General features: G+C 40.5%; 1 protein-coding gene across 1 annotated transcript in view; it reads left to right on the top strand.

Annotated features, from left to right (window-relative positions):
* The window catches only part of usp22 (ubiquitin specific peptidase 22), a 38,498-nt gene extending 25,292 nt beyond the window's left edge, over positions 1-13,206 (top strand). The window contains exons 8-13 of the mRNA XM_062056241.1: positions 2,901-3,059; positions 7,583-7,709; positions 7,787-7,878; positions 8,069-8,131; positions 10,509-10,658; positions 11,976-13,206. Of these exons, the coding sequence (XP_061912225.1) occupies positions 2,901-3,059; positions 7,583-7,709; positions 7,787-7,878; positions 8,069-8,131; positions 10,509-10,658; positions 11,976-12,018 (634 nt within the window). The 3' untranslated portion in view covers positions 12,019-13,206. The remainder of the gene's footprint in view (positions 1-2,900; positions 3,060-7,582; positions 7,710-7,786; positions 7,879-8,068; positions 8,132-10,508; positions 10,659-11,975) is intronic.

A 13,206-nucleotide genomic window follows, 5' to 3' on the forward strand; every position in this document is an offset into this window, starting at 1 on the left:
TTAGAATTTGATGCCAGCAACACGTGACAAAGAAGTTGGGAAAGGTGGCAATAAATACTGATAAAGTTGAGGAATGCTCATCAAACACTTATTTTGAACATCCCACAGGTGAACAGGCAAATTGGGAACAGGTGGGTGCCATGATTGGGTATAAAAGTAGATTACATGAAATGCTCAGTCATTCACAAACAAGGATGGGGCGAGGGTCACCACTTTGTCAACAAATGCGTGAGAAAATTGATGAACAGTTTAAGAAAAACCTTTCTCAACCAGCTATTGCAAGGAATTTAGGGATTTCACCATCTACGGTCCGTAATATCATCAAAGGGTTCAGAGAATCTGCAGAAATCACTGCACGTAAGCAGCTAAGCCCGTGACCTTCGATCCCTCAGGCTGTACTGCATCAACAATCAACATCAGTGTGTAAAGGATATCACCACATGGGCTCAGGAACACTTCAGAAACCCACTGTCAGTAACTACAGTTGGTCGCTACATCTGTAAGTGCAAGTTAAAACTCTCCTATGCAAGGCAAAAACCGTTTATCAACAACACCCAGAAACGCAGTCGGCTTCGCTGGGCCTGTGCTCATCTAAGATGGACTGATACAAAGTGGAAAAGTGTTCTGTGGGCTGACGAGTCCACATTTCAAATTTTTTTTGGAAACTGTGGACGTCGTGTCCTCCGGACCAAAGAGGAAAAGAACCATATAGGCGCAAAGTTGAAAAGCCAGCATCTGTGATGGTATGGGGGTGTATTAGTGCCCAAGACATGGGTAACTTACACATCTGTGAAGGCGCCATTAATGCTGAAAGGTACATACAGGTTTTGGAGCAACATATGTTGCCATCCAAGCAACGTTACCATGGACGCCCCTGCTTATTTCAGCAAGACAAAGCCAAGCCACGTGTTACATCAACGTGGCTTCATAATAAAAGAGTGCGGGTACTACACTGGCCTGCATGTAGTCCAGACCTGTCTCCCATTGAAAATGTGTGGCGCATTAATTAAAATGCCACAACGGAGACCCCCGGACTGTTGAACAACTTAAGCTGTACATCAAGCAAGAATGGGAAAGAATTCCACCTGAGAAGCTTAAAAAATGTGTCTCCTCAATTCCCAAACGTTTACTGAGTGTTGTTAAAAGGAAAGGCCATGTAACACAGTGGTGAACATGCCCTTTCCCAACTACTTTGGCACTTGTTGCAGCCATGAAATTCTAAGTTAATTATTATTTGCAAAAAAAAAAAAAAGTTTATGAGTTTGAACATCAAATATCTTGTCTTTGTAGTGCATTCAATTGAATATGGGTTGAAAAGGATTTGCAAATCATTGTATTACGTTTATATTTACATCTAACACAATTTCCCAACTCATATGGAAACGGGGTTTGTAGGTAGTGGGCAGTTTTGAGGCATTTTTGTTAATTGTATCCGTAGTACTGATATTAATACCATTACGTCTAACTTCGGTAGTGCGGCGTAAATAATTTCGATCACATCTATGGATTGATGTGGTGGGGATCTTGAGATTATTTGCTTGGTGCTGCGATAGATTCAACGCTTCATAATTTGCCACCTTAGTAGAATGCATGCATACCTCTGGTCACTAAAGAAAAAATATGTGAGTTGTGTATTATTCTACAAGGAATGCTGTGTGTGCATGATGGCGCCTTCCCGATTAGGGTGAAGGCCATCGTTCCTCATCAAGTCCGGTTTGCCCCAGAAAGAGGGCCAATTATCAATAAACATTAGTCCCTGTTCTCTACAAAAGTAGCCAGCCACTTGTTAAGCGAGACTAATCTGCTATACCTCTCATCATTGCCTCTTGCACACAGGGGGCCTGAGACAAGTACTCGATGCCGAGCCATCTCTCTGGCAAGATTACAAGTCCAAGTTCCTCGTTGTAATCGCTGACTTTCTCATCCTAGTGTCATTGGACCTGACGTGTACAACTATGTTCGCGTAGCTAGTGGTGCGATTAACCTGTCGTACGTGTTTACTAGGCCTGTTGCGAGTCAGCTCCTTAAGATTAGCGCCAATGTCGGGTGCTCGGGCCCCAGGAATACACTTAATTATGGCTGGTTTACTAAACTGTATGTTCCGGGTGATGGAGTCCCCTATTACTAAGAGTTGGTGTCTGGTACACTGGGTTGCAGGACTAGTTAAAGGGCTAAATCTATTATGGTTCTTAACCAGTTCACCAGCGCTTGCAGGTCACTTAAGGCTGCCACAAACTGTGCTAGTCAGCTTGCTACAGCTAACATTATCCAACGTACCCACATCGTCTAAAGTTACGAAGTTACTCTGCTCTAACTGGCGGACACGGCTCTCTAGTAAAGGTGCACGAAGAACAGGAAGCCATACTCATGTTGTTTCTTTCACCGAGTCGAGTTCCTGCTGTTTTCGGAGCGCCTAGCTTAGCTTTGCTAGCTTAGCAGCTAGCTAGCTGAAAGTAAAGCGATGACACCGCCACAAACGGCGCCTTTAAACATGAAAAATATGAAGGAAGATTTGGCCCATGTTCAAAAGAGAGTAAGTTAAACTGTTCTATTAACGTATATAAGTTGGTATAAGAAGTCTTCGTTAACACACTGCCTTTGAAAATTATCGTTAGTATCTTTTTACCTTTATTCCATTTATTTACTGTATATAATCTAAATCAGTATTAATCACATTTATTTTCAAACTGTACCAACTTTTAATAAATAAAAAAAATTGTGAGCATAATATTAAATAAGTTGAGCTGTTTAGATATTAGTTGGTTTATTTGTATATTGTAAACTACTGCAAATAAATATGTTTTAATACATATATTGTTTTACAGATACATAATACACAAATACATTATTTTACAATGAATAATTTTGAGTGCCACTGGTTGTCTCTATCTTAACCCCAGTGGTGTCTCAACAACCATCGACCCGTTCTGGGACATCAGCCTGGACCTGCCAGGTTCCTCCACCCCCTTTTGGCCATTAAGTCCCGGAGGAGATGGATCTACACTAAACGGAGAGAGTCACACCAATGGAGCCACGACACTGACTGACTGTCTACGAAGGTACCCAACTGAAATAATATTTAGTTTTATATAGTTATCTTTAATTTTTAAGTGTAACAAATAATCATAATTGCTTTGCATCATATACTGTACAATCTTGGTACTGTTTTCTCAAACCCTGAGTTGTTTTGCTTAATAAAACACAAAATTACATCTACAACGCATACACTATATTGATGCTCAATGTAAATGCCAAAATATATATATCTACAGTCGTTGTCAAAAGTTTACATACACTTGTAAAGAACATAATGTCATGGCTGTCTTGAGTTTCCAATAATTTCTACAACTCTTATTTTTTGTGATAGAGTGATTGGAGCACATACTTGTTTGTCACAAAAAACATTCATGAAGTTTGGTTATTTTATGAAATTATTATGGTTTTACTGAAAATGTGACCAAATTTGCTGGGTCAAAAGTATACATACAGCAATGTTAATATTTGGTTACATGTCCCTTGGCAAGTTTCACTGCAATAAGGTGCTTTTGGTAGCCATCCACAAGCTTCTGGCAAACTTCTGGTTGAATTTTTGACCACTTCTCTTGACAAAATTGGTGCAGTTCAGCTAAATGTGTTGGTTTTCTGACATGGACTTGTTTCTTCAGCATTATCCACATGTTTTCAATGGGGTTTAAGTCAGGACTTTGGGAAGGCCATTCTAAAACCTTAATTCTAGCCTGATTTAGCCATTCCTTTACCACTTTTGACGTGTGTTTGGGGTCATTGTCCTGTTGGAACATCCAACTGCGCCCAAGACCCAACCTCCGGGCTGATGACTTTAGGTTGTCCTGAAGAATTTGGAGGTAATCCTCCTTTTTCATTGTCCCATTTACACTCTCTGTAAAGCACCAGTTCCATTGGCAGCAAAACAGGGCCGGAGTATAATACTACCACCACCATGCTTGGCGGTAGGAATGGTGTTCCTGGGATTAAAGGCCTCACCTTTTCTCCTCCAAACATATTGCTGGGTATTGTGGACAAACAGCTCAATTTTTGTTTCATCTGACCACGGAACGTTCCTCCAGAAGGTCTTATCTTCGTCCATGTGATCAGCAGCAAACTTTAGACGAACCTTAAGGTGTCGCTTCTGGAGCAAGAGCTTCCTTCTTGCATGGTAGCCTCTCAGTCCACGGCAATGCAAAACACACTTGACTGTGATCACTGACACCTGTGTTCCAGCAGCTTCCAATTCATTGCATATCTGCTTTTCGGTGGTTCTCGGTTGACTCTTAAACATCCTGACCAATTTTCTCTCAGCAGCAGGTGATAGCTTGCATTTTCTTCCTGATCGTGGCAGTGACAAAACTGTGCCATGCACTTTATACTTACGAACAATTATCTGCACAGTTGCTCTTGGGACCTTAAGCTGCTTTGAAATGGCTTCATGTGACTTTCTTGACTTGTTCAAGTCAATGATTTGTTTTTTCAGATCTGTGCTGAGTTCCTTTGACTTTCCCATTGTCGGGTTTGTAACCGAGTCTAATGACTGCATCACATGAGCCCTATTTAAATGGGCTCAGAGAAGTCAACAGGTGGCGTCAATCATAATCACTCACATGAAGTTAAGAGGCTATGCCATCCATCCATCCATCCATTTTCTACCGCTTATTCCCTTTGGGGTCGCGGGGGGCGCTGGCGCCTATTTCAGCTACAATCGGCTATGCCATGAAGCTAAATTGATTTGATTGTAACTTTTCTACATCACCAAAATTGATAATGTATGTTACTGTATGTATACTTTTGACCCAGCAGATTTGGTCACATTTTCAGTAGACCCATAATAAATTCATAAAAGAACCAAACTTCATGAATGTTTTTTTGTGACAAACAAGTATGTGCTCCAATCACTCTATCACAAAAAAATAACAGTTGTAGAAATTATTGGAAACTCAAGACAGCCATGACATTATGTTCTTTACAAGTGTATGTAAACTTTTAACCACGACTGTATACGTCTGGGTGAGTGCTACTGGTTCAGTGAGTTTTAGCGCTTGGAAAACAAAACTTTTACTGTTTCTTTTGTTTTGTCAAAATATACATAACATATGCTAGTTTTGTCCAGTTTAAGAGCATGTGGTTGGAAATGTATTCCTAAAGTTAAGTTAATCAGGTAAGTTAAAGGCCTACTGAAACCCACTACTACCGACTACGCAGTCTGATAGGTTATATATCTATAATGAAATCTTAACATTGCAACACATGCCAATACGGCCGGGTTAACTTATGAAGTGCAATTTGAAATTCCCCGCGACACTTTCGGTTGAAAAACGTCTAGATATGATAACGTATGCGTGTGACGTCAGGAGAGAACGGAAGTATTCGGACCCCATTGGATCCAATACAAAAAAGCTTTGTTTTCATCCCAAAATTCCACAGTATTCTGGACATCTGTGTTGGTGAATCTTTTGCAATTTGTTTAATGAACAATGGAGACTGCAAAGAAGAAAGCTGTAGGTGTGATCGGTGTATTAGCGGCTTACTACAGCAACACAACCAGGAGGACTTTGAGTTGGATAGCAGACGCGCTAGCCGGCGACCTCACTTTAACTTCCTCCGTCTCCGGGCCGCCAACCGCATCGGTGATCGGGTGAAGTCCTTTGCGCTCCGTCGATCGCTGGAACGCAGGTGAGCACGGGTGTTGATGAGCAGATGAGGGCTGGCTGTCGTAGGTGGAGAGCTAATGTTTTTAGCATAGCTCTGGGAGGTCCCGTTGCTAAGTTAGCTTCAATGGCGTCGTTAGCAACAGCATTGTTAAGCTTCGACAGACTGGAAAGCATTAACCGTGTATTTACATGTCCATGGTTTAATAGTATTGTTGATCTTCTGTCTATCCTTCCAGTCAGGGGTTTATTTATTTTGTTTCTATCTGCATTTGAGCCCGATGCTATCACGTTAGCTCCGTAGCTAAAGTGTTTCGCCGATGTATTGTCGTGGAGATAAAAGTCACTGTGAATGTCCATTTCGCGTTCTCAACTCTCATTTTCAAGAGGATATAGTATCCAAGATGGTTTAAAATACAAATCCGTGATCCACAATAGAAAAAGGAGAAAGTGTGGAATCCAATGAGCCCTTGTACCTAAGTTATGGTCAGAGCGAAAAAAGATACGTCCTGCACTGCACGCTAGTCCTTCACTCTCACGTTCCTCATCCACGAGTCTTTCATCCTCGCTCAAATTAATGGGGTAATTGTCGCTTTCTCAATCCTAATCTCCTTCGCTGCATTGTAAACAATGGGAAAATGTGAGCAGCCCTTCCTCCTGTGACGTCACGCTACTTCCGGTATAGGCAAGGCTTTTTTTTATCAGCGACCAAAAGTTGCGAACTTTATCGTCGTTGTTCTCAACTAAATCCTTTCAGCAAAAATATGGCAATATCGCGAAATGATCAAGTATGACAAATAGAATGGATCTGCTATCCCCGTTTAAATAAAAAAAATGTCATGCGATATATATTATATATAATTATTTCTATGGTGGTCCGTGCGGTCAAACTAGACATTTTAGCCGGGTAATGCCAACAATCTGTCCCGACTCCCGACGAAAATATTGCTGCGTAACTTTACAAATACATTTGGCTAATCGACATCAGTAAAATGTGGCATCATTACTTAGTAAACCATCTTGCAAGAAGCATAAACAAGAGAAATCTACAGCGTAGGACTCGTCGATTGCCATTTGAAGTTCCTTGGAGTAGGATTCGGATTCGGCTGTGTATCTGGCAACCTCAGTCATGGAGAGTGGGAGAGGACTACAGAACTTTGACCATGACCATTTCTGACCATATTACTACATATGGCACCTTTAATGTTAACACATTTAGGGAATAACTCCCTAGACACAGGAGGACCTTGAGGGCAAAAATCAAACAATTTAAATTGTAAACCCTGATTGGAATACCCCTAATTACTACAGCAACACAGATACCACCCAACAGTACTAAATTATTGTAGTTTTAAAAGGTTAATTATGTGAATTGGTGGTCAGCAACTGTCAGCAGGCAGAATGGAGAGCAAGGGGCCTCCCACTGAAAGTGGAATGCAAAGGTTTCTCTGCTCGTTTTCTGGCCATTTTGGCATCAAGGGAGAAAGAAAGAGGAGAGTCATCCGCAGTATTATCAAAGCAGCAGAGAGCCTCAAGATGGCTGTGGCTCAAGAAATGAGATTTGTGGAGTTGTGGTAGCTAGCTAGCCCAAGCTGGGTTACCTGGATGAGGGAGTATGATGTTGAAACACCCAATGATTCCAGCAATGTCACTGAAATGTGACCAGAAGCATCAGCAGATGTATTTAACAGTGATAGAATCCCTGCCCCTAATAGATAGTCACCACATGCATACTGTCTATCCAAATTAAGGTGTTTATCATGAACTGTTTGCATATCTTACTTAGGCTATATTGGATCCACATTGTAATGAAATGCAAGGCGCACAAACACATCTTTGGCTCAGTTTATTTGCTGAGAAAGAGATGAGAGACACCATCTATAGTGCACTGTATGTACCAAGTATAGTTACTTACCGTCCAGGTTCACCAGACCAGAGCACCTAGGCAGCAGTGCGAAGATCAAGTGCAGCGGTTGCCATAGTTACCAAGAGTCGACCAAGCAACTGACCATGAAAAAGTTGCCCATTGTGGCCTGCTTTCACCTCAAAGTAAGAGTTTCACTTCAAGATGGCTCTCTCTGCTTTCATTTCCTGTTTATAATGTGTGTGTGTGTGTGTATTGTCAGAGGTTTGAACACTCAGCCAAACTACGGAGAAAGATCACAACATACGTCTCTTTTCCTTTGGAGCTTGACATGACTCCTTTCATGGCTTCAAGGTGAGAATACTAGACCAGCAGCGAGGACAAGCATTGAAGTGCAAAACAATCTTTCAACTTCATAGATACTTACCTTATTACGAATTAATGTTTTTGTTTTCAAAATGTATGGAGAAACTAAGAAAAAGGCTTACAATTGTGTGACAAATTATAACAGAGTAGTTAATAGTTTTTCCATTGCATGTTTCAGTAAGGAGAGCAGGATGAACGGCCAGTACCAGCAGACTGTGGAGCCCTTCAACAATGACAACAAGTAAGATTATCTCTTTCTCATAAGTAGTAATCAGCGCACGGCCCATATGTTACCGTTTTATTGTCATGAAACCGATTACCATTTTTTCCGGACTATTGAGCACACCAGGATATAAGCCGCACCCACTAAATTTGAGGGGGAAAAAAAGTTTGCCATATATTAGCTGCACTGGACTATAAGCCGCAGACATACTATATATGTTGTGAAATGAGTTATTTACACAGAAATATTTTCTAAATGTTTATTTACATACCTTAATTGTTTCCAAACGGTGTCTCTAACACCGCAGTAAAACAGATGGTCAAACAAAACAGAAGTCATCGTCATGGCCCCACTAGCTGCGTAAGCTAGTATTCCAATCAGCTACACAGACTCAATAACTCCACGTTGATGTCTTGGTGAGTTTACTGAGGACATTTTTAAACTGAAACAATACGAAAATAATCCCATTGCAAGTTAATAATACTAACACAGACACTAGTAAACGTAGTAGCACATTAGCTCATGCTAACAACTCTAGCGCTATTATATTACTATAGCATGTACAAATATGCATGAAAACACTCCTAGAGACATCACACATGGGACAGTTTAGTAAGTATAAGCAGTTTAAGTTTTACTATAAAACTTACAAACGTTGCTTGGAGTGCAGAATGAAGAATCCATACGGGCCTAAACGTTATGCACGGCTGGAAGACGAACACAGCACTCCGGATGGAAAAAAAAAAGCACTATTTTTGCATTACGTTACCTCAATTCTTCCCGGGAGTGAAAAACAGTGGTGGCCAACCAAGTTGTGCAGCAAGCAGCGCACGAACTGTCGATTGAGTTCCCAGACAGTTCGAACTATTTTGTGCTCCGACGTCATTTTACATGACAAAACAAAAAAGCATGGAGTTCTACAACTTCTTTGTGTGTGGCTGGGTCAAATAAATTGGTGTCAAGACTCTCCCGGATAAATATGCACTGTTTTTGGTAAGGTTGCATTTCATGATTTAACTTTGCGCCTTGCGAGGACGTGTCCATGTAAACAAATGAGCACCTGACAGCTTTGAAACCAGTAACTTAATTTCCATTTAACAAACTAACAATTACTAAATCATCACCATATTAGATTTTTGTCCTGCTATCTTATGTAGTCTGACACTTTTGTGTACAAAATAAACAAGAAGGGAGACGTAAAAGTACCTTTACTGACAAAGTATCATATCTGGTTTCTGTTTGTTAAAAATTAAAATACAAATACTATCAAGATAATACTTCAATGAGATAAACTAAACTGGTTACCGGTAATTATATTAAATATACATCAAACTATATATCAAACAGATCTCTAACGAAGTGGTCACTGCGTTCTTCCACTCTGTTCCCTTGTACTGCAGTGTGCGCCTTTTTGTCGTCGTCTTTCATAAAATCTTACTCTTCCAAATCTTGCACTCTTCCGCCCTTCTTGATTACCTTTGATCCTTTTTGCATTTTGAACGGTTCGTACACCCGCAAACAACGCAAGCATCGGGGCAATTTTCTTCAAGAAAGACTAAATGGCACTTAGTACCCATTGAGAACGAAGCTAGCTTGACCACCACGCATATTCAATGAGCCGGACATAACGTCATTCAAATCCAAGCAATACCTGTAAATGGAAGGACACCTGCAGTGAGCGAACTCATCCATAAAATGGCATCATAGCACAGACCATAATAATAATAATAATAATACCTGGGATTTATATAGCGCTTTTCTAAGTACCCAAACTCGCTTTACATGTTTTTCTGAACCCATCAATCATTCACACCTGGTGGTGGTTAAGCTACTTTCGTAGCCACAGCTGCCCTGGGGTAGACTGACGGAAGCGTGGCTGCAATTTGCGCCTACGGCCCCTCCGACCACCACCTATCATTCATCATTCATTTCACCGGTGTGAGTGGCACCGGGGGCAAAGGGTGAAGTGTCCTGCCCAAGGACACAGCGGCAGCGATTTTTGGATGGTAAGAGGCGGGGAGCGAACCTACAACCCTCAGGTTTCTGGCAGGGTTGCTCTACCCACTACGCCACGCCGCCCCATAAAACACTTTCCCGGTGTATTTGCTGGATTATTTTTTTTAAAGTATTTTTAGTATGGCTGTTATCGGAGAAAAATCCATAAATTTGCCACACCGTCTTATGAGCTGCACCGCTCAATGTGTAAGAAAAAAGTAGCGGCTTATAGTCCAGAATTTACGGTATGTGTTACTAATCTCCATTCTGGTATCCAAATCTCTCACATAATTATGTGATTGACATTTTGACTTATTTTGCTAAGTAAATGCAAAAATCCGCTTTCTCAAGTCTTTTTGTCACAGATCTTAAAATTGTGTCCTATACTGATCTCAATCAGATACAGCCTGTTTGCAGTAGTCAACCACCAGGGGACACTAGAGAGCGGCCATTACACCACCTTCATTAGGCAGCATAAAGACCACTGGTTCAAATGTGACGACGCCATCATCACCAAGGCCAGCATCGAGGCAGTGCTCGACAGCGAAGGGTGAGCTGTCTCCATATACTACAGTATTCCTGCCAGCCTGTCCAGAGCTCAAAAACTAAAAATCTAGCTCACATATGCATATTTTTGAAGAAAAGAGGCTTATTTTATTATTTGGGTTTACACATGTGCAATAATTATTATGGTCATGCAATTGTAGGCAGGTGAGACGTACTTTGACAAAGAAGCTGAATTAATGGAAGGTACAGTTTAATTTTAAACAGCTTCATTAGACACATTTGTAAGGGGGCAAATAAGCTGTCATATCGTTAAAGTTAAAAGTTAAAGTTAAAGTCCCAACGATTGTCACAACACACTGGGTGTGGTGAAATGTGTCCTCTGCATTTGGCCCATCCCCATGTTCACTCCCTGGGAGGCGAGGGGAGCAGTGAGCAGCAGCATGCGCCGCGCTCGGGAATCATTTGGTGATTTCGTATGACCATCTCAAATCTGTGATCAAAATACTGTTCAGAGGAACAGTCCATCCACACTTACCAGTTACACAGGTGTAATAAAAAGTAAATTACCACTGTGAATAAGAAAATAGTTCACTTATTTAATGAAGCTCCCTGTGTATGTTCTTTTTCTCCTTCATTTTTTTCTCTTAGAGGGGAACTGCACTTTTTGGGAATGTTGCCTATAATTCACAATCCTTATGAGTGACAAGAACACAAATCATCAAATCTGCTGTTGTTTTTTGTTTTTGCTTGGGAAATATTCTAGAATTATTATACAGAAGGATAAGAACCGCACTGGGAAAAAAGTTAAGCGTAAAGTTGATAATATATCAATATGTATGCTAATAAATTAACAACTTTGCTTGGCTGTTTTTGATATGGGAATATATCTAATTACTCGACATGACTACATTGGATGTGTTTTAGCGTGATTAGTTGACAAAATGTAAATAATGACTTTAAATTGTTCTTCACCTAAAACAAATCATTCTAGCACAAGAGCATTTTACCAATACAGGAAAAAATACACAATAAGTAATAATAAAATGTAAATGTGTTTATAAATAGTATGAATAAAGCTACAATAAAAATTAGGACATGATAAAAATACAAAATTGTACTACCCTGCCTGGTGTGTTTACTCTTTCACTACTTTACATATCTACATTAGAAGAACCAGAAAGTGAATCTAGATCTCATTATTCACTTTAAAAGAGGCGATCAAAATACCGGTACTTGATTCGTTGGCCAACGTCACATCTCTAGTTCAGGGTGTACTTACTTTGGTCATCTCCTATACACGGTGGTAAGCAGTTAGCTTCTGCAGACTCAGCATTAATTGTCTGCCTGATTTTCTCCCCAGGTACCTTTTATTTTACCATAAACAGTTCCTGGAGTACGAATGATGCGCCTGAAACTCATCCCAATGCATATGAGCCCTGAAGCACTATTGCAAGCTGGAAGTCAAGACACACCGAAGGACGCACTCCTTGTAAATCTTCCAAACCAGTTTGGATTGTCAGCAGCCTTTTATGATCATTTTTGCCTTGACAGAAGGTTTTAATCCCAATGCACGTTGAGGACGGTTTACGCCACGCACGCAAACATCCACACTGGGACAAGCTGCTTCTCTCTAGAATCAAGGCTCATTTGTTTCAGTTTTTAAAGGCCAATACAATGACAAGCACATCATATACAGGTACACACTTTCTCAAATGACCAAATATTGCATTATGCATTTTTCGCTGCACTGAGAAAAAAAAAAAATTCCTCACAAAATGTATGATAAGCATTTTAAGAAAGGTTGTTAATGTCTGTCACTAGTTGTGAGTTTGCCGTCCTGTTAACAACAGGGGAAGCTTCGACGACGCTTTAACCGAGTGTGTCGGATGTTTCCGCGTTTATTGCTGCTTCCAACTGTCGCAGGGGCGGACATCGCTCAGTAAATATTATATTTTTATAAATACTATAATTGTAAAGGTTGGTTTACAGTTTTGCATTCACTCTCACGTTGTCCGTCTGTGTTGCATTGTGCTGTGTTGTTTTTCCATACGCAAAAGAGCTAACTAACTACACCCACTCTGGAAAATGCTGCTATGGCGGCTTTATGTTTTGTTAGTTAAACTGTGTTTTTTTTTTTTTAATATACTGTTCCTGAGCAGTTTATAGTCATATATTCTTCATGTTCACGGTATGTGGTTGTAATGTTGGTTCAGGTCAGTGCTAAAAAGAAAATATGGGAAGTGTCATCCTCAGAATAGTGTGAAAAGGGTCCTACAGTGTTAATCTACGGCCGCATGCTGCTTGATTTTAGTGTGTGTGTTGGTGTATGTGCACAAGAGACAGGGTGAGATAAATGCTCCTCGTCGGTGTGGTTGTAAAAGAGAAAAAAAAAGTGTTATTGCGTATATAAAAAAAGTGTGTTTGTGTTCAAGTTTGTATGCACGTGTGGTGCGCGTGCGTATGTGGTGTTTGTGTACTGAATCAGTACTTGCGTTCAGCATGCTGCCCAAGCTGAATATTCAATTTATTTGTTGTTTTTTTTCACATGTTGAAGATGTAAAGCATATACATGTATATATGTGTGTGTGTGT

Source organism: Entelurus aequoreus, linkage group LG08, assembly GCF_033978785.1.
Source record: "Entelurus aequoreus isolate RoL-2023_Sb linkage group LG08, RoL_Eaeq_v1.1, whole genome shotgun sequence".
Taxonomy (NCBI): domain Eukaryota; kingdom Metazoa; phylum Chordata; class Actinopteri; order Syngnathiformes; family Syngnathidae; genus Entelurus; species Entelurus aequoreus.